Source organism: Magallana gigas, chromosome 10 (genome assembly GCF_963853765.1).
Source record: "Magallana gigas chromosome 10, xbMagGiga1.1, whole genome shotgun sequence".
NCBI lineage: Eukaryota > Metazoa > Mollusca > Bivalvia > Ostreida > Ostreidae > Magallana > Magallana gigas.
In genome coordinates this window covers 34268699-34295909 of record NC_088862.1, presented here as the reverse complement: position 1 = coordinate 34295909, position 27211 = coordinate 34268699, and the positions used below count along the sequence as shown (strand labels likewise).

Genomic DNA, 27211 nt, shown 5'->3' with positions numbered 1-27211 from the left:
ACTTTTCTCGTTAACGGTAGTTTATAAAGACTTGAAATTTTCTGTGATTGTAAATCTGCGGATTTACTTATGGCATTTTTACAAAAAAAGTTATTTTGTCACTTCCGGTAGAAACCGGAAGTGATTTAAATTTTTCGAAAAATTGAATTTTTTGATCGAATCAAAAACGAATATGTGTTTTGTAGAGCTTTTTAAGCTGAATCTAACACTGAAAACCGTTTAAAAATCGGACAATGCATTACAGAGATATTTGGCTTTAAAAATTGATTTTTCCGGAAATTTTGATTCCGCGTCCCTGGTTTAAAAAATAGCGTAATGTTCAAAGTAAAATTATCTCGTACCAAAAATAATTGTTAAGTCGTACAGTAACACATTCGGATTTTTTTTGTTAAGTCGTTCTTGAAATCGGAAAGGTTTTTGTTAAGTCGTACTAAAAATCATTCGTATTTTGTTAAGTCGTACCAAGAATAATTCGATTTTTTCACCTTTTATTTTAGTTATTGTTGTTATTGGTTTAAAAGCTCTGCTTCTTTCAGGAACTTCCAGCTTTACTTCCGACATTAACGGAAGACCCACTCGTACTTCCGGTTGAAACCGTCAGTGAAACAAATTTTTCGAAAAAATGAATTTTCTGATCAAATCAAAAACGAATATGTGTTTTGTAGAGCTTATTAAGCTGATTCTAACACTGAAAGCCGTTTAAAAATCGGACGATGCATTACAGAGATATCGGTGTTAAAAAATTAATTTTTCCGGAAATTTTGATTCCGCGTCCTTGGTTTAAAAAATAGCATAATGTTTATCGTAAAGTTAACTCGTACCAAAAATAATTGTTAAGTTGTACTTAAAACATTCGGAATTAATTTGTTAAGTCGTTCTTGAAAGTTTTTTGTTAAGTCGTCGTAAAATCATTCGTATTTTGTTAGGTCGTACCAGGAATAATTCGATTTTTTCATTTTTTTTATTTTAGTTACTCTTGTTGTTAGTTAAAGGGCTCTGCTTCTTACAGGAACTTCCAGCTCTACTTCCGACATTAACGGAAGACCCACTCGTTGCTTTGCAACGAGCTTTGCTCTAGTTTTCTTTTTCTTTTTTCATTTAAGGTAGTACGAAACACCCATGAAATCATTATCTTGAAATATTTTCTAAAATAGACAAAATGATGGCTTAATAATATGTAAAAGTTAATTTCAATTAATTATCTTAAGAAAATAATGTAAATCATACTCATCAATCACTCATAGCATAAACAAATTGAGGTAGAGAATATTTTAATTATTTCGGAACCTACATTTGAATACGGAACTTTCGAGTTACGGATCCGCTCCGAGTTTTATCGCTCCACTTACGTAATTGTAGGGCATAGTTCACTTCCGCATTCCTGAGCAACGTATAAACAGAAAACATGGAAGACTTAATGTGTATCAAGTACCGGCTTTAAAACACTACTTAAGTAAAAAAGGTATAATATTACAACATCGATTTACAGAAAATCTCACTTGATAAGACTTTGTGAATTGGCTAGGGAAATCAACTTAGAGGATCAAGACACAGATGATGATTACATAAACATGGACATTCGTCGTAGAACTGTCGGAGACCGGACTTTACCAAGCGTTAGCGAAGTACACTTTTATTTCAAAATGCATTGTTATTTCTATGGAATAAATTAATAGATATTAATTTAACCAGATATATTATATGCTTAACTAAGAGAGAGAGAGAGAGAGAGAGAGAGAGAGAGAGAGAGAGAGAGAGAGAGAGAGAGAGAGAGAGAGAGGAGAGAGAGAGAGAGAGAGAGAGAGAGAGAGAGAGAGAGAGAGATTGAGATGTCAACGTAGTTTATTTGATTTGTCACAATCATCATCGTATAATGTAATAATTTATTTAATGAGATTATCCAAAACACTGTATCTTATTTGGAATATTTTATCTTACAGGTAACATCATCTGACTGGAGTGGAGATTAAAAGCTGATATATACACTGCAGATGTTTTTGTATATCTCATCAATATTGGTTGGGATCAACATCGGCTCCATTCCTATAGAACAGATAAGGGTTATCTGTTATATCAGAACAGCCATATCGACAGTGTTCGAGTGTTTCCTATTGACTCGGATTACACTTATATTCGTTGCAGCACCACCCCAGAAACCCGTCAATCAGAAGACCCCTATATGACATGGCTCCTAGTGAAATTCGATGGCCGTATCCTATCTGGTGGCTGCTCCTGTGTTGCGTAAGTCTAGCAGTGTGCTTTATTAACTATCAATATAATGTTGATTCCATAATTATAATGGGAGAGTCAGACAATAATAACATTCTTCATTTCGTCTTTGTAGTGATGATGGTTCCTGCAAGCACTGCACAGCCCTTGCATTTGCACTTGCAGCTTTTAGCGATCGCCATAAAGACAGGCATACAGAGGTTGGGACCGATGTGCAGTGTGAGTGGGATAAGCCCCGGAGGGAGAGCAAGCCTTGTCGTGTGAAGGAAATTTGCACCTCACACAGGACAGTCCCGGAGATGTCCAGCAAGGCGGACTATCAACCGTGCCCTACACTTACCACTGAGAGTAACAGAGAAGTTAAGAAAGAGCTGTTTAGGATGTGTCAAGGTACAAGTGCTCTTCTCTTACAGACTCTGGACCCTCCTTCAGATGAGGACGAAGATCTCCAAGAAAACCCTCCTGACATGATAGATGCTGTAACTCATACAAGTCAGAGTGGCGAGCCATTGATTGACTATCTGAAAAATGTGTTCAATTCTGATGTTGTCCAGGACGTTGAGCAGATGACCTGTGGTCAGACTGAAAATGAACTGTGGTTTAAGTACAGATATGGTACATGTAGGATTACATCTTCATTGTTTTCAAAAGTATGTCACTTTAGAGGGAAGAGTCATGATAATTATATCACTCGTGAAATACTTAATGATAAATCTAATGCTTTAAACACCAATGCAATAATGTATGGAAGGCAGAATGAAATTCTAGCTAAACAATTGTTTTTTGACATGTATTCTCATGACCATGTGAATGCCAAATTGAAACCTTGTGGTTTAAATATATCTGTAGATCATCCATTTTTAGGTGCATCACCAGATGCATATTTGTATTGCAAATGTTGTGGGAAAGGTTTGGTGGAGGTAAAATGTTCATATTCACACAGAAATGAGACACCATATGATGTTGCTAGTGACCCTAATTATCATTTATACAGAGACACTAATGATGTTGTCAAGCTCAGGGTAGATTCTCCATGGTATGTTCAAAATTCAAGGACAGCTTGGGGTATGTAAAGCTAGATGGTGTGACTTTGTGTTTTACACAGACATGGGATTTATAAGTGATAGGATTTATTATGATGAATGTTTTTTTAATGATATTGTGAACAAGTGCAGCAGCTTTTTTGATAAACATGTTCACCCTGCACTGCTTGCTAAAATCTAGAACAAGTTTTGTAGTCTGTTATGTATTATACCAGTCTTAAGATTTTGATTTGAGGCAACACAGCATTAGATTTTTTTCTTCATTATTTTGTGATGTTTCTGACATGTCCTATGCTATCTTATGACAACAGATAGCAATATTAAACCACACTCTGATAACAGCCTGTTGTTGACTTTTTTTGTAAATAGAAAAAAATATATATAAACAGTTTTGAAATGATAATATATATTTGGTATACATGGTATATTGTTAAATCACTTTAACAACAGTAACACAAAATATGTAAAATAACAATGATATAAGTCTCTTCCATGTAACACAAACAATCAACAGAACAAATTGACAAATATTAATTTAGCATTGAACATGTTAATTTTTTACAAGCGGTTTTGACAAATTGCATAGAAAGGCAGCAACAACAAGAATCTGGTTTGCAATTGGCTTTAAATTGATTGGTAGAATCCCAGATAAAAGTTTATATGATTTTAAACGTTGTATAGCACGTTCCATATGAATTCGTAATTTAGCTATCTGTCTTGTCCGCTGAATCTCACCAGAATTCAATCGCTTACCTTTTCCCCACTTACATTTATGTGCAAATGGTGGAATGACCAACTTAGCCCTTCGTTCCAGTAGGTAATCTCTGATGATGAAACCACGATCTGCCATCACCTCATCTCCAGCAGTTATCAAATCCAGGAAACCACTATTGGCTGTAATGTACCTGTCAGACACATTGCCACCCCACAATTCAGACACAAAAGAGAATGCACCTGTGGGTGTTATTCCAACAAGGCTTTTAAATGTATTATGTCCCTTGTAATTGCTGTAGGTTTGGCTTTGAGCAGTAGGTGTCCTTGGCTTTTGAATGAATATCTCGGTACAGTCTATGATAATTCTAGTCCTAGGAAATGTCTGTTTGAAAGACCTTGGCATATGTTTCTTGATGCTTTGTAGTGATGGCCATTTCAGATGAGGTTTGAAAACTTGGGACATGTAGTTAATCCATGTACACACAACTTGTGACACTCTTGTCCCAGACACACCAAATAAATCACCAATCAAAAAGGCAGGAACAGAGAGTCTTAGTCGAAGAAGTGTTAATAAAAACTCATGGAACTTTGTCAACTTCCGCTTTGGGCCTGGTTTTCTGGCTTCAGATGTTTCGTAATTCATGTTTGATGTACTGTTTTTTCCTGACCAGTATTTGAGTTTGGTGCATACTTTATCAAGTATAGCTGTAAGATAAGGGTTAAGAGATATAACAAATATATATATATAAATTAAATCACAAGTATCAAGAGTTCATACATAGATATATGATTGTATTAATAAAAAAGTGAAAAAAATGTTTGTTTCTATATCTTAATTATACAATCATATCACCTACATAATTAATATGTACATTTTAAACAAATGTATATTTCCAAATAGCTTACCGAATATTCCGAAGAGCATAGTAATACTAGGTATTCCTAAGTATTTTCTGACTGCTGAATCAGACCGCGTAATTCTGTTTACAAACTGCTCCCTGAGAATATGGTCTGTCTCTTTTGTCATTGTCTCCATATGGTGTATGTCGTCCATGGTAAGATCTGTCTGCACAGCAGACTCCACAAAATCTTCACTGCATCTAGACTCGATAGACCGTTTGCAGTAAATATGGTCAGAGTCTGTAATTTTCATACAAATAATACAATATACACACACACACACACACACACACACACACACATACTTGTAAACTCATGAAACTCACTACACAAGACTTTACACCAGTAAGTCACTACACTGCTTTCTAAGCATCCTAATGAAATTTTTGGAACAAATTTGTAGAAGAGGGACTTCTCTTATGATTCAACGGGGTCAATTACCCTTTAAATCTTTATATTTATAGTTTGAATTTTCACCTGGATTCCACTACATTTGACCACGTGACTCTTCAATGACACACACACGATTCTCACTACGTTGTCAGTGTTGAGATACACACATGAAACCGACTACTACATACTCATTTCATTTATTTCACCTCAATGAGGACTTAATGCACATATTACTATATGTACTTTGAGTACATGACTATTGAAACACCTGTCCAAAATGTGTAGTTGAAAGTGCATGCAGCCAGCAGCTAATCTTTTCTTGCATCAAATGGAATTGTTTTTAAAACATATTATGGACACTTGGGACCAAGAAATGTATGTGCTATATCAATTGGCCAGGGGAAGCATGCATAGACACAATTGATCCTTTTAGGCAAAGCTGTACGTATGTCAAGAACAAAGTATTTATTCCATTATGAAAACCTTTATTTTGAAAATTAATGACATGACAACTACATTAATTAAATTTTATTTTCAAAAGGTTCAGAACAGATGCATTAAAAAAAAATAAGAATGAAAAAAATATTTCTTTGCAAAGAGAGAGACATGATTGGGAAATTTCATTACTCAATACTGAATTATCATAATATGCATTACCGGTATATAAAAAAACATACATGCATTTCATTTCATATCAAGCACATGTTAATAATTACTGTGATTTTAATGATCTAAAATAGCAGTGAAGCAAAAATTCAATCCAAAATTTTGCATAAAAGCATTTATGATTCACTTAGTACAGTTTGACCAAGGCAATCACTAGTTTGGAACAGTAAAAGATACAAAACATGTGCAAGAATTCTTTCAATGTTAATATATACATTTGTTTAAAAAATGCAGTGCATAAAAACACTTGCATACACAAACATTGTTTTTGAAAGTGATTTCAAGAAATAATATACTGTATTTGAAGCACATAAAGTATGAAAAGTTATATGAAACCCTTGTTAATATTTTCAATAAATGACATAACAAGTACATTTCCCAATTATTGAATCTAATTTCATTTTAATACTGTAACGTTGAGAACAGTCTTTTCATAAAAATTAATAATCAAGGAATATGTATTTCCAAAAAGACAGACAATATTGGCAAACATCCTCAATAACCAGTACATCAGAAAATACATGTGCATGCATTTCATTTGATATCAAACTCTTGATCAAAGTTTTTTCATATCAGTAAACAATTGATAACCATTAACAGAAGTGAAGTACAAACTTATACAATCCTGATTCACTTACGGTTTGATCAAGGCAGTCATTAGTTCAGTACAGTAAAAAATACAAAACATATGCAACAATTCTTTTAATGTTACTAAGTTAAATGCAATCAGTGATAGAATACATATGCAGTGGATTGAAAAAATGTATGCGTAACCAAAACTGGTTTTGCAAGTGATTACAAGAAATAACATTTTATATGAAAGAGGGCATCTCTAATAGGCATTTAAGAAATACCAAATACATGTACACATTTTTTCAAAGAACAAATGAAATGAAACATGAACAAGCAATAACAGTTTGTATTAAAACAGAAAATTTTAAGGCCTAGATCTAGAACAATCATGACGTCATAATTGATGTGATGAATCTTTTTTTTTGTACTTTACGACTTTAAAGAAGTTCTGTAGAAAATCAAAGTTTCTAATTGAATTATGGGGGAAAAAACCCTAATACTTATATTCAAATTGACATTATTCTGAAGGGGAGGACAAGAGTTTATTTGATGCCGTTTTCGGAGTGCCTGCAAGCATACTATACATATTTCATTAGTCATAAAAAGGACAAAACTACAAGATTTTTTACTTCCTTCCTTCACATTATATTCAAATTGACACTTAAAAACATGATTTTTCATTGTGTTTATTACAAGATTAAGCTCTAGTACACCCTCTCAATGTTATTGTTATGAAGCATCATTGAAAAAAAATTATATCCTGAATTTCATAAACCTGTAGTCATCTTTCATTTACTAGATCTTGACCTTCGATCATCACAAACTAAATTTACCATTAAGTTTTTCAAAATTACAAGACTGACAAATTACACTAAATTACATTTTATCAACTAGTTTTTTGTTTTCACGTTTTTGAGTTGTAATTAAATTTTTTACTGCAAATTTGATCTGCTTCCATGGAAATTTTGCCAAGCATGACTCCTTTTTCATTGCATTAAGACACTCCAACTGACAAGGAGTCTTCCCTTGGATAATGTTCCTTCTGAAAAGCTTCTTCAGGGCACCTTTCTCAGTAGGTGTCCAGTGGTGCCTGGGAGTTGGTGCTGAAACCAAAAAAAAACAAGCACTTGTCATTTGAAAATATATATTGCAGAATGTGTTTCAAAACTAAAAGAACTTCAGATACATGTACTTTATCGACATTTGAAATAGAAAAGAAACAATGAAAGAAAGCACAAAGATAATACCTGATTTTGGTTTCTTTTTTACAGGCCCTTGGGAACCTTAATTTAAAAAAAACCTACATTAATTTCTTAATTATGCTTCATTGAATTAAATTAAGGAAAAGGAACAAGATATCTATGTACCAATGTCTACTAGCAATGTCCCTACTGTGAATAATCAAAATAAGAATAATCAACATTTAACAGGAAGCTGATATCTGGTTTGTTCAAAAATGAATATCACACCACATGACATACATTTACAAAGATGGTGTTAAAATTTCAAGCATTTGCGATTGATAGTTGCTAAGAAATCTGTGGCCATTTTTTCTCTCAAATATCTCACTATAAATAGTCTTCATAAACATGTAACACAAAGTGACAATAGTAGAACAGTATACTCCACCTCCATCAGAGCAGAGATATAAATATACTTTTATCATACACATACCTGGTTCCTGTTCTGCAGACATTGGGGAAACTGGAAAAATTAAAGGAATTGAACAAGTCAGATCATATGCAATAATGCTAAAATAATAACTGTTTTTAACTTCTGTCTCTTTAATATTAATTAAATATTATGAGAAGGGATTAAATGATTGTAATATGATAATGCATTCAAGTCAGAAACTGCAGAATGAATGAATTATTACTCACTTATAGGATATTTTGATTGTAATAGAATTCATAGTTAACAAGTTCAATATTTTTTAAAAGGAAATTCAAGGTGATGTATTAGGCTCTAGCAAAAATAACATGCAGAATCCAGATTTGTATTTTTTATCCTACTCATTGCCTTCAAATAACTAAAAATGCTTGACCAACTTCAATATCATGCATGTATACGGCATGTACACATGATTTATGTTGCCTATAGGTTTAACTTCTGATGAAATCATAACAAAGATATTTTGAAATTTTACACTATTTTGTGTAACCAATTTACCAATATCCACTGCTTCAATGTATTCTTCATCATCATCCAAGTCTTCTGTTTCCTCTTCATCACTCTCACTGTCTACTGCTTCTGTTTAAAGAAATTAATGTATCATAATAATATACATGTAGTTTTATTGTGTTATCGTAATAAAGTAAATAAATAAATATCGTAATAATCATGCATTTTTAATAACCTTGATTTAAAACCTATTTTTTTAAATTTATTAATTGATTAATACATGTATATTATATCTAGTTTACTGGCATTTACCTTTGTCATCAAGTTGTATTTCATCAAAATCTTTCCCCTTGAATTTGGATATGGATCCATTGTTTAGGCTATGTAGTATCTTTGACACTTTGGCAATCTGCATTGTATCCTCTGGTAATCTATAAAACTGTCGATGGACCCTTATGTCGTGCCCCTGAAAAGTGGCCAAGATATCCTGCGATGTCTCATTTAGGTTGAGTATTTGCGCAAGAGTTGCAAGTTGTTTCCTAAGTTTGGTAGAGGTAATAGCAGTAGGATTATCTACACCTGCCTCCTTTGCAAACCTCCTTAGGCAGTCACTTCCTCTGTATGGAAATTTGGAATCTCCCGGTTTTGAAAACAAACAGTCTCCAGAAACTTTTGCCTTTTCTCTCTGCTGAATAAGGATCTTGATATTCTTCTTCATCTCATCCGTTAGCAAAACGGCCACTTTTCTCCCCCTTTTCCCCTTTATTTCAACTCGAGTATGAGTATTGCACAATTTCTTCTCAAATTCATTTAGTGTGCTTAGTACTACTTCATCAGGTTTTCCACTTCCATTTTCAGCATCAGAAAATTCTTGCAGCTTGATACGTTCAGCCTCCCCACTTCTACGTCGGTTGAATAAAATCAGTTGCGCTAAGCACAACTGTGCCATTTTTGCATATAATGACATGTCAAACTGTACTACGATCTTTTCACAAACTGTCTCCACCTCTTTGGCCAGGTAATTATTCAGTTTGACAACATCTTTAACAACTGGAAGGAGAAGAGGTTTGTTGTATTTCTTTTCACTTAAGGAGGTTAATGCATGTCCCGATATGTCATTGGTCCATTCTGTTTCGTATAAAGTGAGAAATCGGTCTGCTTCTTCAATCTTTGCTCTGTCATTTTCTTTGATACCGTCAGACCGCATATAACGGGCGCACTTTTGTAGACTATGCCCAATCTTCAGAGCCAAGGATGGACTGGTATAGGTATGAGATTCCTCATCAAATCCAGCTATAGTACGCACATTCTGAATTAAAGTATCCCAGTTTTTGCTCAAAAGAGCCTCATCTAAACACTGTATATCTTTTGATAATTTGCATGCAAATAGAAGTCTACCAACTTCTCTTAATTTTTGAGATATGTATTGAGTTTTGTGTGGCTCGTGGCCATGTTTTTCAAACAGTCTCCGACCATAATCTAGAATTCTAGGATCTGATTGAATTATCACTTTAACTTCATCATCTCTCATGGTAAGTAGTACTTTTTTGAAAAGCCCATCTTGACATTTTCTGATTGGAAGTAAAAGGCGACCTTTCTGTACAGGATTTTGGCTTTTCTTTTCAGATAAACAGTATTTACTGTGTTTCCACATGTCAGTTTTCTTATAAAAGGCCTTGCAATTCTCACATGGAATAAGGTCTTTGATCTCACATTTTGTAGAACGTTTCTTTGGAATCATTATGCCAGCTCCTTTTTCCAGAACAGATATGTTATGAGCAAAGTCTCCTTTATTCACAAGTTCCTCCCACATTTTTCTCCTTTCTTTGCTTTTTTTGGGGAAAACTAAAATCTTGGCTACTGCAACTTCTGTTTTATGTGCAAGCTCAAGGTGTCTTGCAATGTTTGCAATCATCTTCTCACAAAAGAAGCAGGCATGCAGCTTGTTTTTTAAGTTTCCATTCGAATTTTTAGGAACACCTTGAAAAGAAATGTCCTTATCTGTCTTTCCAGAGAGCATGGGATATTTTTCACTTTCAATGCTACCACAACTTTCTTCACTATCAGATACTATTTCTCTTCTAGGATCAATAGTAGGACATTCTGAAAAAACAAGATTTAATTTATTGTCCAAAAAGGGATAAAGTAAATAAATGAGGGCTGTTCTTTTATTGTTAAAGGATTTGACAATATATAGTTTAATGCAAAGACATAAATGCTACTTGATATTTATAATTGTATCATTTAAAAGCTATTTCATACACAATAGTTTTTAAGAGCCCATATGAACAGATGAAAAACTTTAATATTACATGTATAGATGAAAATCAATTACTTTCTAATCAAATGTCACTGCAAGATAATTCCCCCAAACTGTCAGGATGAAGATCATCTTGGTTTTCTAGAGTTAAAATATGTAATAAAATATTATACAGGTATAATTTTGATTGGGATTGTTTATCTTAAAATTTAGTGTAAATTGTTCATGCATTTATATTAAACATCTTATTATAACCCAAAGTTGATTTTTACTTACAAAAATAAATTTAAGTGTTAAACAATAGAAACTATTAATTATACATATTACATGAATACTTTTGAAGATAATGATACATTGACAAATTGAATTCTCTTTAATTGCTGATTACAGCATTAAAAAGGACATACTATACCTTCAAAAAGAGAGTCAGAATCATTGTCAGAGCTATGGTCTGGCTCATAATCAGGGTCTATCACTGACAAGAAAATAGGATAAAATTCATTTAAAGCTACATTTACTGTGTATTCAATAGTATTTTTAAAATTTTGGTACAAAATTTGTCCATTTGATACGCCAATTAAAAGATACCTTTTTGAGTGTGACAAGTGTGACTTATTAATGTTGCATTTGGTCAAAATGAATACGGAAACCAATGAAAATTTTCAATGCATAGTTATGAAGAACAAATGTTTACATCTGTGTGGAAAAGGATGTCATTTACTGAAAGTGAGACAAATGGTCAGCAAATTAGAGAGAGAGAGAGAGAGAGAGAGAGAGAGAGAGAGAGAGAGAGAGAGAGAGATCTGATACATTTGAGATGGTGTGAATAAATATTAATCTTTATTCTCACCAGAATTATCATCATCATCATCACTAAGTCTATCATTTCCAGCATTCAACAGACCTTGGCCTTGCTTTGGCACTGTTCCTGAAAGTAAACAAAAACATAATTATAAAATTTTCTCTCAAACATCAGCTAGAAAATAAGATATATTGCAAGAAAGAGAGGTAGATAGAGAAAGAGAACAATAAATTCAGTTCTCTAAAGTTTAATTAATGATGACACTTAACCTGAATGTCACTACATGCGTGCAAAACTGAGAGAGAGAGAGAGAGAGAGAGAGAGAGAGAGAGAGAGAGAGAGAGAGAGAGAGAGAGAGAGCAATATCAATGAAGAGAGGGAGAAAGATAAATTATTATTCTTCATATTAATTTATTTTTTCTTTACACATTCAACCTGAATGTCACTACATGTGTGCAAAACTAATATAAGAGAGAGAGAGAGAGAGAGAGAGAGAGAGAGAGAGAGAGAGAGAGAGAGTAAATACATGTAAATTATAATCAATATTTATTCTCACCAGAAAGAGCATCCTCATCTGTGTCATCATCATCACTAAGTCTATCATTTCCAGCATGCAATCGACCTTTGCCTTGCTTTAACATTGTTCCTAAAAGTAAACACAAACATTTATAACATATTTACTGGAATGGACATATTCTCAAAAATCAGCTACAAAATGAGGGATATAGCAACAGAGAGAAAGGTAGAGGTAGAGAAAGGAAGAGAGATTTCAAAAATATTTTTGATGATGTTTGATAAATAAAACAAAATTAATCTTTAACTATGCATCAACTGATATCATTAAGAGTGAGAGAACAGAGAAAAAGACAGAGAGAAAGAGAACAAAAACTTCAGTTCTCTTAAATTTAAATTAACCATAACACTTAACCTGAATGTCACTACATGTTTTAAACACTGAGAGAGAGAGAGAGAGAGAGAGAGAGAGAGAGAGAGAGAGAGTAATGAAAAAAATAAGGACATAATGAAAGAGAAATATGAATCAATTTTCTTATTTATACACTTTCAATCTGAATGTCACTACATGTATGTAACACTTATATAGATGAGAAAAAAAGAGATTTCAGATGGTGTTGAGTAAATACATGTACATGTAAATTATAATCAATATTTAATCTCACCAGAAAGAGCATCCTCATCTATGTCATCATCATCACTAAGTCTATCATTTCCAGCATGCAATCGACCTTTGCCTTGCTTTGGCATTGTTCCTAAAAGTAAACACAAACATTTATAACATATTTACTGGAATGGACATATTCTCAAAAATCAGCTACAAAATGAGGGATATAGCAACAGAGAGAAAGGTAGAGGTAGAGAAAGGAGGAGAGATTTCAAAAATATTTTTGATGATGTTTGATAAATAAAACAAAATTAACCTTTAACTATGCATCAACTGATATCATTAAGAGTGAGAGAACAGAGAGAAAGACAGAGAGAAAGAGAACAAAAACTTCAGTTCTCTTAAATTTTATTTAACGATGACACTTAACCTGAATGTCACTACATGTTTTAAACACTGAGAGAGAGCGAGTAATGAAAAAAATGGAGACATAATGAGAGAGAAAGATAAATCAATATTCATTATTTATACACTTTCAACCTGAATGTCACTACATGTATGTAACACTTATATAGATGAGAGAGAGAGAGAGAGAGAGAGAGAGAGAGAGAGATTGAGATTTGAGATGGTGTTGAGTGAATACATATAAATTATAATTAATATTTTCCTCACCAGAAAGAGCATCCTCATCTATGTCATCATCATCACTAAGTCTATCATTTCCAGCATGCAATCGACCTTTGCCTTGCTTTAACATTGTTCCTAAATGTAAATACAAACATTTATAACATATTTACAGACATTTTCTCAAAAATCTGCTGGAAAATGAGGGATATAGCAACAGAGAGAAAGGTAGAGGTAGAGAAAGGAAGAGAGATTTCAAAAATATCTTTTATTAAGCTTGGAATATCTTTTGAGTGTAAGAGAGAGAGTGAGAGAGAGATAAAGAGGGAGGGAAATAATTAGAGGGAGAGAGAAAAAGAACAAAAAATTCAGTTCTCTTAGGTTTAGCTTGATGATGACACTAAACCTGTATGTCACTACATGTGTGCAAAACGAGAGAGAGAGAGAGAGAGAGAGAGAGAGAGAGAGAGAGAGAGAGAGAGAGAGAGAGAGAGAGACAGACAGACAGACAGACAGACAGAACAATGAATAGAGTGAGAGACGGGGTAAGAGAAAAGTTCTTTAGTTCAACTCATTTTTTAAACACTTTCAACCTGAATGTCACTACATGTGTGCAAAACTGATATGATTGAGGAGAGAGAGAGAGAGAGCGAAGAAAGAGAGAGAGAGAGGGAGAGAGAGTTTATATTTGAGATGATGTTGTGTAAATACATGTAAATTATAATCAATATTTATCCTCACCAGAAAGAGCATCCTCATCTAGGTCATCATCATCATCACTAAGTCTATCATTTCCAGCATGCAATCGACCTTTGCCTTGCTTTAACATTGTTCCTATAAGTAAATACAAACATTTATAACATATTTACAGACATTTTCTCAAAAATCTGCTGGAAAATGAGGGATATAGCAACAGAGAGAAAGGTAGAGGTAGAGAAAGGAGGAGAGATTTCAAAAATATCTTTTATTAAGCTTGGAATATCTTTTGAGTGTAAGAGAGAGAGTGAGAGAGAGATAAAGAGGGAGGGAAATAATTAGAGGGAGAGAGAAAAAACAAAAAATTCAGTTCTTTTAGGTTTAACTTGATGATGACACTAAACCTGTATGTCACTACATGTGTGCAGAACTGTATATATACATATAATAGATAGATAGATAAAAAGATAGATAGATAGATAGATAGATAGATAGATAGATAGATAGATAGATAGATAGATAGATAGATAGAGAGAGAGAGACGGAGGGAGAGGGAGAACATTGAATAGAGTGAGAAACGGGGAAAGAGAAAAATAAAAATCAATGTTCTTTAGTTTAACTCAATCTTTAAACACTTTCAACCTGAATGTCACTAAATGTGTGCAAAACTGATATGAGAGAGAGAGAGAGAGAGAGAGAGAGAGAGAGAGAGAGAGAGAGAGAGAGAGAGAGAGAGAGAGAGAGAGAGAGAGAGAGAGAGAGAGAGAGTTGAGTAAATACATGTAAATTATAATCAATATTTATCCTCACCAGAAAGAGCATCCTCATCTATGTCATCATCATCACTAAGTCTATCATTTCCAGCATGCAATCGACCTTTGCCTTGCTTTGGCATTGTTCCTAAAAGTAAACATGAAAACATTTATAACATATTTACTGGAATGGACATATTCTCAAAAATCAGCTACAAAATGAGGGATATAGCAACAGAGAGAAAGGTAGAGGTAGAGAAAGGAGGAGAGATTTCAAAAATATTTTTGATGATGTTTGATAAATAAAACAAAATTAATCTTTAACTATGCATCAACTGATATCATTAAGAGTGAGAGAACAGAGAGAAAGACAGAGAGAAAGAGAACAAAAATTTCAGTTATCTTAAATTTAAATTAATAATGACACTTAACCTGAATGTCACTACATGTGTGCAACACTGAGAGAGAGAGAGAGAGAGAGAGAAAGAGAGAGAGAGAGAGAGAGAGAGAGAGAGAGACAGCGAGAGTAATGAAACAAATTGGAGACATAATGAGAGAGAAAGATAAATCAATATTCATCATTTATACACTTTCAACCTGAATGTCACTACATGTATGTAACACCTATATAGATGAGAGAAAGAGAGAGAGAGAGATTAGATTTAAGATGGTGTTGAGTAAATACATGTAAATTATAATCAATATTTATTCTCACCAGAAAAAGCATCCTCATCTATGTCATCATCATCACTAAGTGTATCATTTCCAGCATGCAATCGACCTTTGCTTTGCTTTAACATTGTTCCTAAAAGTAAATACAAACATTTATAACATATTTACAGACATTTTCTCAAAAACTCTGCTGGAAAATGAGGGATATAGCATTAGAGAGAAAGGTAGAGGTAGAGAAAGGAGGAGAGATTTTAAAAATATCTTTTATTAAGCTTGGAATATCTTTTGAGTGTAAGAGAGAGAGTGAGAGAGAGAGAGGGAAATAATTAGAGGGAGAGGGAAAAAGAACAAAAAATTCAGTTCTCTTAGGTTTAACTTGATGATGACACTAAACCTGTATGTCACTACATGTGTGCAAAACGAGAGAGAGAGAGAGAGAGAGAGAGAGAGAGAGAGAGAGAGAGACAGACACAGACAGACAGACAGACAGACAGACAGAACAATGAATATAGTGAGAGACGGGGTAAGAGAAAAGTTCTTTAGTTTAACTCATTTTTTAAACACTTTCAACCTGAATGTCACTACATGTGTGCAAAACTGATAGGATTGAGGAGAGAGAGAGAGAGAGCAAAGAAAGAGAGAGAGAGAGAGAGAGCAAGAGAGAGAATTTAGATTTGAGATGGTGTTGAGTAAATACATGTAAATTATAATCAATATTTATCCTCACCAGAAAGAGCATCCTCATCTATGTCATCATCATCACTAAGTCTATCATTTCCAGCATGCAACTGACTTTGGCCTTGCTTTGACATTGTTCCTAAAAGTAAACATTAAAAGTAAAACAAATATTTAAATGAAGATTTTCTTCTAAATCAGTAATGAAAATTACAGGTGTATTCGTAATCCAAATAACATGCAAATTAAATTTAAGGTATAAAAATAAAATGAAAAAAATCAACGAACTGAACTGTTTCAAAATGTTAAATAAATTTTGTAGCTTTAGATATCATTTGATCACAAATGAAATGTCATAACAAGAAATAATGTTCAATGAATGACTACATGTAAAAAGAAAACTAGCTTGCACAGGTATAACTATTCAATCTGATATTACACCATACCTAAGGTTCAGAGAAAAATTAATCAGATCTGACATCAAAATTCTTTGTTACTCATTCCCCCCCCCCCCTTCCAAAAAATAAATAATAATAAAAATAATAATATAAATATATTTGAGTAAAACCTACAATTGAAGGAAAAAAATATATAAAAAATAATGACTTTAGTATAAATAAAGTGACCTTTGAATATTGAAATCATTTAAGAATAAATATAATTTGAAATGAAAAACAATGAAATTGTCTAAAATATGTTATAACTTACAAGAAAACAGTAATTGGGTCAATAAATAAGCATTTAAAAAACACATACCTGAGTGTACAATGTTTAATCAAAGAGTTTCAATTATGTAATTTAATCTGAACAAAGTTCATCATACTACTTTACGTATGCATCTGAAATCTAAGAGATATAAAGCAACATTGACTGTATCACTCAAGTTTGCAAGTAACTCTCTGAATTCCAAATGAAAATGATCTACTTGACCATCCTTCTGATTTACCATGCTATAAAGATACAATGCCATGTTAATTTCAAATAAGGAGTTATGGTTCAGCATGTTCAATGTGTTTTCAATGAAAATAACAAAGAAATCTTTAAAGCCAGCCCTGTGATTGTCATTGTACACATTTTTTAATGCTTTATAAGAAAAAATAACTATTTTTCTGATCACATTTTTAACAGTGTCAAATGCATTATGTAGCAATTAGAATATTTTGATATCAGTACAGGACACCTATTGCACTCAATACATACTGGGGGTAATACACAGTAAATAAAGCATACTGTTCCATACCTTTTTCTCTGAAAACCTTGGCTTTTTGAGATCAAAGGGGTCATCATCATCATCATCTTTTAAAAAAATATACAGTTATTAAAAATTAAAATTATTGTTCGAATTCGAAAATAAACCTAACAGAACATGTTAACCTGGAGTTGATATTATTTACTGAATGCTAACAGTATCCATTCAAAATTATTTCATCCATTTTGACAATAAGTTGTTCTGTTCTTGGTACTTATAATATATTTTGTCCTATATGTAGTGCGGATTCTTCAATGTAACACATCTACATGTTACATATTTATTCACACAAGATTTGTTTCACATCTCACATGGAACTCATATCCTTTCTTTTCAGAACCTGGCAGTCACAGTGAATTTCATCAGACACCTTTGTATCTTGATACCTTTAATTTTGTATACCAACACATGTATTTACATTTTCAACTGTCTTTGTCTATAATAACATTACTAATTAATTTTGAAGCCTATAGCCAAATAACTTCATTACAGACGAGTGATACAAAATGGGTGTGCCATATAGCCTAATCAAAAATAGTATTGGCTGTGCCGCGAAGTAATACACAGCATGTGCTACATGAAAAAACAGTGGTTTTGATATGTTGTTTTAAAGTGTACAAATTGGGAATATTAATTATACATATAAGTATTAAGGAATCGTTCTATGAATATTATGAGGTGATAATTTCGGTCAGAGTGTGGTCAAATTTATCACAAAGCCCTTTGGGCTTTATTGGATTTGACCATCCCCCAACCAAAATTATCACCTTATAATACTCAAAGAATGATTCCTTACTCCTAAAATAAAAACAGATTCAACCTTTTCACACATTGATAAAATATCAGTCATAATTATAAACTGCCTCACCTGTAACTTCAATTGTCTTCATCTCCATCTTAGTTTTCTAGAAACATATTTCAAAAATTACATTAAATGCAAAACAATATCTTTAAAATAAAATAGCAGCATGCCATTGAAATTGATCATTTAACTTTTTAAGTGCTCTAGAAGTGTTTTACATGTACAGTACATGTACCATCAGAATCTCCAAATCTAATATATCATAATGTAGTATGCCTATTATTTATAGTTAAAGTTTTCAGTAATACACACTCAACTTATATAAATGCTTCTCATTTGTGAAAATATTTTAATAAAATTCATTTTCAAACATTAAAGCACACATTGTTTAATTAAGTGATCTTTTCAAAGAATTACATGAAAGTGTTGCCTCCAAGGAACATTCTCATCACCATAATCATAACGTATTTCTTCTCCAATATGTATATCTTGTAGAGCAAACGAACACAGCCTTGGATAATTATTGAAAACTTTCAATTTCATTGTTGCATTTGCCTTCTTGTCATCATTGACATAACGGCACATTCTTTCTGGTACATCTGTAGCATCAACACTACAAAATTAAAACAATTCTAAAATAATATGCCCCAGCATACATGTAAAATTCTATGAAACTCCTTAGTTAATCTTACATTTATTTACTAGTAAAACTCCCAAAACTATCTAGTTTTCCGAGTGGAAATGGATCAAAAGACTGCCCCCCCCCCACTCTCACTCTCTCTCTCTCTCTCTCTCTCTCTCTCTCTCTCTCTCTCTCTCTCGTGAAAGAGTAATGTTGTACGTCAACAAACTAGTTACAAGCAAGATGAATATTATATTACATATTATTTAGAGACCTGAAAAAAAATCTAAGTTGATGTTAAATACAGGATATATTACAAAAAATGCTATTATTAAAACCAAAACTAATTAAAGCAGATATCATTACATATCACTGAAAATATTTAAAAATGTAATCTAAAATATCATGTATTAAATTATTTACTGTAATAATTCTGATTATGTGAGAAAGAATAGGAGAAAAAGAGAAGAAAGTATACCGATATCAAAACAAAAACTCACACATGTTTCCCATTCCATTTGAAATGAAACATGTAACTGTGTTTTTTCTTCCTGCGTTTTCTCTCTCGAATTTCTGCCTCTTTTTCACTTATTCGATTGCCAACATACTCTAAAAGAAAGGCCCCCTTTTGGAAAAATGCTGTTGTAAATACACCGAATCCTGTAAAATTAAAGTCAAATTAATAATTGGAATAATTAGCATGCAAAGTACATTTGTCATTTGTACACAGAATAATTATTAATAGAAATATAATATTACTTTAAACATGTTCAGAAATACATGATGACATTTATGTATGTACAATTATAAGACAGGGCTCGACACAAATTCTCTGTACTTTATTCTAGCTGACAAGTGTTGGTTCAGTTTTACTAGTCTGCAGGCAATTTTATAATTTTGCCAAAAATAAATGTCAAAACAGATATAATAAGAACAATCACTAAAATATCCGATCTGCACAAATTAATGGATAAAATAGGCAATGCCTGCTGTCCGATCCTTTTCTTTTTGAAATAAAATCTTGTTTAAAACTTAAAAATAAATAAATATAAATATTTAAGTCAAATTAATTCACAATTTTAAAATGGTTGTGATTTATGAAAATACATGATAACCAGTCTTGATATTTTGTTCAAGATTCCTATAAATTTTGTCAAGTTTGATCAAAGTCTATCATATTTCTAAAGCTTCCATATCTCTATTGCAGCAATGTGTTAAATCAAATGAAGATCACTTATTGGTTATTAAAATTTTTAATCATTAAATCAGATGATGTAAATAAGGTTTGAATTGACTGGCCATTATGCTAAATAGCTAAAATGCCCTCAGGGTTTTCCAGTAAAATGTAGATACCGGTAATTGTAAATTATACCAAGTTTTTAAGCAGAACATTTTATCATTCCAATAGAACTGACAAGACACAGCCAGGTTTTATTAGTCCTACTTAAAAACTACTTTCGTCTTCGACCAATAAGGCAATGGGTTATAAAGTTAATGTCGAACCCTGTAAGTATAAAGGTAACAATTAATACCTATAGTGTTATTAATGAATCGTTTTTCAAATCCATCCTTGTCTAAACCTGCTTGACACCAAAATTTAGCATCCTCATCTGGCCTTATTCTCTTCGCCTTTTTAAAAAAATCATAAATACAGTATAATTATATGTACATATTGGATGTATCATATCAGTATTATATATGTAAATGGATGCTCTTTATAAAATCTTTATCTGTAATTCAAATGGTCTTGTTTAAGAACTTGTTGTATTTCAACATGATATGTCAAGTCATACTGTATTGAAAACTCATTTTGTTCAATACTTGTAATCTACCTTCATTGGGTTTACTGCTTCTTTATTCAAGCTTATCTGCACCTGAAATACATTTTTACAGTACATGTACACGTACAAAAAAAAGAAAAATGGAAAAACTGTACTTACACAATACAGTAATTGACACATCCATAGATCACATGGGAGAAATTCATTTTAAATCCCTTGTTTGGTTTTAATTTTCCGGGTTGACCGACAGGTTTTAAAATTAGTCTTACCGGATGTTATGATTAAGCCATTGATTTAGTGATAACCTTACGCACGTGCTTTAACAAGTACCTTTTCTTTTCAGTAAAATATACAGAACTGGATGTTTTTAAAACTAAATACAAACAACTATTGAAAAAATTAAATTCATAATTATTATTTATTTTATGCATCATATTAAGACCGGATTGCTCAGAACTACTGTACTGCGAGGCGATCGACATGTCATAAATGTGATAACTGAGTATCACGCATTGTTCCCACCGTAAGGGTCCTTCACCAGCTGTAAGAACTTGTTTAGCAATAATCATTATAATGACAACGATGCTGATATGCATAATTTTTACAGTTTTATAATTCAAAAATTTGACCATGGCTCAATATTATTGTTTCTTCTCAATCAATTTTTCATTTTCATTGCGTCTCCAAATTATCGTAAAACGGTTCGTGTTAATTATAGACTACATGTAAGTATCGGTATGGTCAATCACCAAACAAATATCACCTTGCAGGACAAGTGTCGCCTGAATAAACAAACCGTGACACGGGTCCCGCTTCTAACGCCTTGAGCCATTTAAATGACCAAGTAGGTGTAAATTAGGTATGGCGCTTGGAGATACAAGGCGACTTCGAGGTATCGAGAGTAAAAAAATATAGATTATGAATAACGGCCTTTACGGGACTGCAGTTTGACTCCGAGGGATCAAAGTTCGAGCCATCGAGAATTACCTGTATGTCAATCGAGGGCTTCCAACTAGTATTTCAAGAGCGGCGGTTACGACTTACTTTTGTTCTTTCTACTTTGATGTGCGTTCACAGTTTGAGATGGCAAGATACAGATACAGACACACGTATAAGTATTCATCGTACAACATCATGATCATGAACATGTGCATATGTAATGATCGACTCTAATCCGGGCCCCGACACATTTTCGAAATATTTTTTAAAAAGTTACTTCCATTGTTCATGATTATGGTAATTTTAACGACACTACAACTTACAGGTTTCGTCATGATAAAGCAAAACATCCAATATACATGTCACTATGTGCTCACAGTGCTGCTCATGTATAATAAGCCTACCTGGCTACCAGCAATACGGTCTACTTTCACTTTCACAGGAAGTGAATATTACCCTAAGATCATTCTCAGGCCAGAGCTGTGACTGGTCTTTCTTCTTCTTCTTCTTCCCCGTATAGTTCAGACCGCCATCTGGTGTAATATCGAACAATATATGGTCCGATGTATTTGATGCGCGGGTATAAAGCTGGGTATAAAGCCGGAGGGTCGTTCAGGGGGGGGGGGCACCCCCAATGAAAATTCAAACAAATTAATTTCACATTGTAAACTTATCATCAAAATGCATCAAGTTGAAAAAATATCTGGATCCGCGCATGGTAAGATCATAATTATACATGCATATGAAATAAATATGACCAAGTAAATTCATCTTAAACCATGCAGCTATTAGGAAATGGGACAGTTTATTAATGTAGACTCATATGTTAACTTTTAGACATAAGAATATTTTTATTTTGGTCAGTTGTGAAGTTAAGTGTAATGCATGTAAGACTTTGTATACCTGTTGACTTGTAGTAAAAATTGACCTGCTGGATTTATAGTAAAGGGGTAAATGTATTAATAATCAAGATTATATATGTATTGTTACTGTAACAACTAGACAATGTAACAGAAAGTAAACCTTAAACAAACCCAAGGTTGAATTTAGCTTTTTCCCCTTCAGATCTATTACTAGGACCCAAAGCAAATTACCCAGAACAAACCTTGAGGGACTCCTGGATGGACCAAGATAAAAAACTCATAAGCCCTTCCCAATTAAAAAGGCTGTTATATTCTTAATTTTCACTACCAACACTTAAAAGTTTTTAAAATTCAACCAGGATTACAATTTAAAACCATGCGTGCAATTTTTTTTTCATAACATTGATATGAGTGTCACTGGTTTGTTTGTAAATATGTACATGTATATTGTATACAGTGGTATATATTGGTAAACGACATGTATAAATACTGTATATATATAACCTCTGGTGAATGTTTTACACTATACATTTTGATTCTCCTGCTACATCTTTTCATTATACTGCATTGAGCCATTGCAGTTAAGATGTGACAAAGTAAACAAATATGGTTGATCTGTACAGAATGTATGGGTTACCCTGTAGTTATATTAAAATTATTTAAAAAATAAATATTAACATGGATTAATAAGGACCACAGTTTTACAAAGTAAGGTGACAATAGTACTAATTTTTTGGTGGCTGGACATAAAGAAATGTGTTCATGTCAATTCTCAAAATTTAAACTATAATTATACATAATAAAAATGGTGAGAATATAAATGTAGATTTTAAACTAAAATAGATTATAATACTAGTTTTTTATTTAGTAAATTACATGTTACCAAATGTAGTTTGCTAAAAATATATTTATGATTTTTTCTATGGAGTAAATTAAATAAATCTTTTTTTTACTACAGACATGTGTTGTTTATAATATTAAAATGAGTGTCACTTGTTTGATATTTCCCTTTAAAACTAAAAGAAGTGAAGTTTGTGTTGTGTGCAATAAATTTCAAGTATATTACAGTATTCATCATACATTTCACAAAAGTTATACAGTAATGCAGCTAAATTTGCAATGGGATAAATGATTGCTTGCAAAATAATTCATGATTATTTGAAATGTGATGCATTAATTATTCAAGTTGTAGCACTGAGGTAAATCACAAGGTACAGAATGTTGATTTGACAGGAATAATCTGCCAAATTTTTTTTTTTTTTGGTGATTTGGTTGTTGTTTACCTGAAATATCAAACAAGCAAATTTTATTCTTGATATATCAATCCTACAACTCACAATTTGATAATGGCTGGATGATGGATGCATTCAGAACAAGATAGAGTTCCTGGGGAAAAATTGTTAGAGGAACAGTTGAAGCATTTCATGGATAGATCGATAGAGAGAGAGAGAGAGAGATGCATGTATGATGACCATAACTTTCCTTTCTTAAGAAATATTCTCTTCCAAAGTCTCAATATGGAAACTGCCAATGACACTGGTCTTTATGCAAATTCATAACAAAACTGAGAACAAAAATGCATTGTAATACCAGTGACCAGCCACATACATGTACTGCCTATTATGCATTGGGATGTTGGTTGATGATTTTTGCCATAGTTCATGTGCAATTCCTTTTACCTTTGATCTTAGATACACATCTGAACTACAATTAAAAAATTCTTATGACTTTTACTTATGCGCAGAACTGAGTGGAATATATTTATATATGAAGGTAATATACTGCGATTATAACAATCAATCAGTTTGGTCATTTTTTGTACCAATTTTAATTCGCACAGCCCACTACAACAGTTCTATATTTCTATATGATTATATATAATTATTGATCATTCTTATTGATAATGCTCATTAGAACAATGAAAATTTGCTTATATATGTTTCATGAAATTGATAGCATATTTCTTTTGAACATTTGTTAAGCTGTATGGTAAAGAATAAAATACAAATTGATTAAAAAGCATTTCATGAAATAATGGTGCTGGTGCATGCATATTGTTTCAGAATATTTGTAATTATAAATCTGCATACATATAATAAATTTGTCAATAAAATATGCTTAAAGCTAAACTCAAAATGTCTTTTATTCACAAATTTACCCATTCAATTTGTATCCCAATCTTCATAAGGTAAATTTAGTATAGGTTTGAAATGCGCTCACATATTTACAAGTGATGAGAGGAGTAAATGGCATCACTAAGTTTTACTGTGTCTAATATTAATTTTATCTTGAAGGGTTGGCTATTGTGTAAATTTCTTTCATGATTGTATTGCATAGGCATGGATAACTTATCATTCAACAAGGATCTATTTTTACTATGGTAAATGGATATGCACATTTCTTTTGTTTACTGTCATATAATGTGTATGTGCAGATCCATGAAGGGGCATAGGGAGTTCTATTAAATGGTAAATTTACAATGTCAACATTATTAATTTGAAATTTCCAGAGGCTCTTCAACCAAACAAGAATTTTTGTCAACCTATTTTTCTTTCCAATTTTTTTTAACCGTGGTTGATAAAATTGCGGTTATGATAAAAATATAATTCAGAACAATTCACAAATAATTGAAAACACTTACTGCACGCTTTCCCCGTGAATAGGACATGGTTTATCTGCATCTATATTCTACCAAGCCTCAAACTAATAAAAAACCCACTGAAATATATTTTATATATCAATGATTTTGTCTGTTTTAAAAATACAATTAACTTGTGTCCTTGTCTAAGACGTATCACTGGTTTTTCTTGAAATATATTTGCAAAATATTGATACTACTAAGTTATAACATTCCTTACAATAATTGCTAATCTTGGATTTTATATATAAAAAAGCAAACGTTCTTAAACAAAAACTATCCCCTCAATGAATTAATCTTTAATGTAATCATTGATTCTCTCATCAGTTCTAATCGTTATGACTAATCTTTTCTTAGTCTTCTTTTAGATCTCTCTTTAAAAAAGTAATTATTTCCTTACTATCGTAAAAAATAAACTTACTGAGTGCAGTTCAGTTGACGCCATCTTTAAGCAACAGGAAGTTCTAATCGCGCATGCGCGCTTTTTAACCCAAATAGAGTAAAGTGTGTGAACTACTCTTCTGGATTGCACGAGGTGTGTTAAAAAATTCACTTACACACCGGAAACCCAAACAGAGTACGATTTTTATTTTCTGAATCAAGGACGATGAGAATTAACGTTTCCGAATGAACTTACTTCCCACTACGCGAGTGCATGTAGTGGGAAGAAAAAATGTAGTGGGATAAAACGTGTGTGTTCATACTCATGTAGTGGCTTTCATGTGATTACAAACACACACACACACACACACACACACACACACACACACACACACACACACACACACACACACACACACACACACACACACACACACACACACACACACACACACAAGAAAATATATATAATATACAAAGAATAAGTCCAATGCTCAAACAACTTTTATTTAAAAGAGGTAAAATTTTGTAGTCTAGCTGCATTTTATTGTTATACCCATGCATGAAATAATTTAGAAAAATATTTATAATATCCAATGATATTGTATACAAGCTTGTACTTACTGTTATTTCCATGAGCGTTTATGAGGTCCATAGTCTCAGGGCAAGGTACCTCTAAACAGTTTTCATTGGACTTGGAGGACTGATCAGTATCTACAACACACTCGTGTGCTACAGGGAGAGGTATATGTATAGCTCCATTCCCCTCATACAAAATTGTGATATCCTTCATCTGCAAATTATGCATTGTAATTTAACTAAACATCATATTTGAATGTACATGTATATGCAAATATATTTTTTAAATATAAACATTGTTGCATGTACTAAATAGTGTTACCTATCATGCAAGATTATTTAGTCACAATAACTGATTAATTATATTCATACATGTATGTATGCTTTCATCATGTTAAAGGCATACCGGTATATCAATAGCTATAAAATTGTCACGATGATAATATAGGTATAAAGCACCTTGTTTATATTTATATAGGTGACACTTATATATAGTAGGTCCACAATTTTTTTTTTACGAATTAACACATCTGTGAAATTCAAACAAGTTATATTTACCGCAATTCGTTCTGTTGAATGAGAATTCTGACTGACTGACACAGAATCTGTGGATGTAGAACTCTCTGCACTTTGACGTTTTGCAATAGAAGTTAATTTTCTGACATTTTTCGGATTTTTAAAATTGTTTCGAGGAAACAATTTTGGTACAGGGTTGTTTTCAGTGGGACAACCATCTACAAAATGTAGAGAACAGACCGAGTGGTATCGTTTAGGAGAATAGTTTTCGTCTCGAAAAACTTGTTGAAGCCATTGCTGTCGTAGTTTAGGTTGACGCTTTGGTCCTGGATACGGATGAAACTGTATACCTTGCATCCACGGATAAATGTCTAAATTGGCCTTCTTTCTCCCATCCGAAGCACAACCTGGCACAGAACACCAGTAATGACTGGGATTGTCCGCGCTCTTCCTCTTTTTAGGACTAGGCATCGTTTCGTCTGCTAGAGTAGATGTTGTTGCGATGTAAACAATTTGCCCTACAATTCCGCAATATCACGTGATCGAAGTGTATAAAAGTCGACCGGAAACCGTCGTTCCGGGGTATCTCGAAAGTTCCGTA

General features: G+C 32.6%; 4 protein-coding genes across 9 annotated transcripts; 1 reads left to right on the top strand and 3 right to left on the bottom strand.

Moving 5' to 3' along the window:
- Window positions 1-1979: 1979 nt before the first annotated feature.
- On the top strand, window positions 1980-3581 carry LOC117690780 (uncharacterized). Of its 3 annotated transcripts, none has more exons than XM_066073363.1 (2): window positions 1980-2241; window positions 2395-3581. In XM_066073363.1, exons 1-2 carry the CDS (start codon window positions 2205-2207, stop codon window positions 3300-3302), a joined length of 945 nt encoding a protein of 314 aa, XP_065929435.1. In that variant the 5' UTR covers window positions 1980-2204; the 3' UTR covers window positions 3303-3581. The 3 variants fall into 3 exon arrangements, with proteins under 3 accessions (XP_065929435.1, XP_065929434.1, XP_065929433.1); XM_066073362.1 differs by having other exon boundaries at window positions 1980-2236; window positions 2345-3578; XM_066073361.1 differs by having other exon boundaries at window positions 2345-3574.
- Window positions 3582-3702: 121 nt separating this feature from the next.
- LOC117686195 (uncharacterized) lies at window positions 3703-27211 on the bottom strand. The gene is made up of 5 exons (XM_066072691.1): window positions 26653-27211; window positions 26140-26308; window positions 4893-5126; window positions 3957-4691; window positions 3703-3710 (listed from the first exon to the last, which is right to left on the bottom strand). The coding sequence occupies exons 1-5, from the start codon at window positions 27079-27081 to the stop codon at window positions 3703-3705; spliced, it is 1575 nt and encodes a 524-aa protein (XP_065928763.1). The 5' UTR covers window positions 27082-27211.
- Window positions 6361-10749, bottom strand: LOC136272239 (uncharacterized). Its single transcript, XM_066073492.1, has 5 exons — window positions 8952-10749; window positions 8688-8768; window positions 8193-8222; window positions 7766-7801; window positions 6361-7621 (listed from the first exon to the last, which is right to left on the bottom strand). The coding sequence occupies exons 1-5, from the start codon at window positions 10657-10659 to the stop codon at window positions 7395-7397; spliced, it is 2082 nt and encodes a 693-aa protein (XP_065929564.1). The 5' UTR covers window positions 10660-10749; the 3' UTR covers window positions 6361-7394.
- Window positions 14933-25685, bottom strand: LOC136272187 (N-lysine methyltransferase KMT5A-A-like). 4 transcript variants are annotated; one of them, XM_066073366.1, is made up of 11 exons: window positions 25556-25685; window positions 25138-25214; window positions 20746-20787; window positions 20446-20542; window positions 19414-19573; window positions 18709-18904; window positions 18358-18394; window positions 17481-17536; window positions 16293-16382; window positions 15609-15698; window positions 14933-15041 (listed from the first exon to the last, which is right to left on the bottom strand). In XM_066073366.1, exons 2-9 carry the CDS (start codon window positions 25162-25164, stop codon window positions 16311-16313), a joined length of 687 nt encoding a protein of 228 aa, XP_065929438.1. In that variant the 5' UTR covers window positions 25165-25214; window positions 25556-25685; the 3' UTR covers window positions 14933-15041; window positions 15609-15698; window positions 16293-16310. The 4 variants fall into 4 exon arrangements, with proteins under 4 accessions (XP_065929438.1, XP_065929439.1, XP_065929436.1 ...); XM_066073367.1 differs by having other exon boundaries at window positions 25138-25199; window positions 25556-25675; XM_066073365.1 differs by lacking the exons at window positions 25138-25214; window positions 25556-25685 and adding an exon at window positions 21957-22098 and having other exon boundaries at window positions 14934-15041.

What these genes read in the sequence shown, in the direction of transcription:
- LOC117690780 (XM_066073361.1), top strand. Translation starts at nt 2,180, where the DNA reads ATGACATGGCTCCTAGTGAAATTCGATGGCCGTATCCTATCTGGTGGC. An exon ending in GGTGGCTGCTCCTGTGTTGC is followed by an intron (nt 2,242 to 2,344) that starts GTAAGTCTAGCA and finishes TCGTCTTTGTAG; the next exon opens with TGATGATGGTTCCTGCAAGC.
- LOC136272239 (XM_066073492.1), bottom strand. Translation starts at nt 10,659, where the DNA reads ATGCTCTCTGGAAAGACAGATAAGGACATTTCTTTTCAAGGTGTTCCT. An exon ending in AATACAACTTGATGACAAAG is followed by an intron (nt 8,769 to 8,951) that starts GTAAATGCCAGT and finishes TTCTTTAAACAG; the next exon opens with AAGCAGTAGACAGTGAGAGT. An exon ending in GTCTGCAGAACAGGAACCAG is followed by an intron (nt 7,802 to 8,192) that starts GTATGTGTATGA and finishes TTTTAAATTAAG; the next exon opens with GTTCCCAAGGGCCTGTAAAA.
- LOC136272187 (XM_066073364.1), bottom strand. Translation starts at nt 20,874, where the DNA reads ATGTGTCAATTACTGTATTGTGTAAGTACAGTTTTTCCATTTTTCTTT. An exon ending in AAATGGAATGGGAAACATGT is followed by an intron (nt 18,905 to 19,413) that starts GTGAGTTTTTGT and finishes TTAATTTTGTAG; the next exon opens with TGTTGATGCTACAGATGTAC. An exon ending in CTTGGAGGCAACACTTTCAT is followed by an intron (nt 18,395 to 18,708) that starts GTAATTCTTTGA and finishes ATATGTTTCTAG; the next exon opens with AAAACTAAGATGGAGATGAA.
- LOC117686195 (XM_066072691.1), bottom strand. Translation starts at nt 27,081, where the DNA reads ATGCCTAGTCCTAAAAAGAGGAAGAGCGCGGACAATCCCAGTCATTAC. An exon ending in AAACGCTCATGGAAATAACA is followed by an intron (nt 5,127 to 26,139) that starts GTAAGTACAAGC and finishes TGAAAATTACAG; the next exon opens with ACTCTGACCATATTTACTGC. An exon ending in TATGCTCTTCGGAATATTCG is followed by an intron (nt 4,692 to 4,892) that starts GTAAGCTATTTG and finishes CTTATCTTACAG; the next exon opens with CTATACTTGATAAAGTATGC.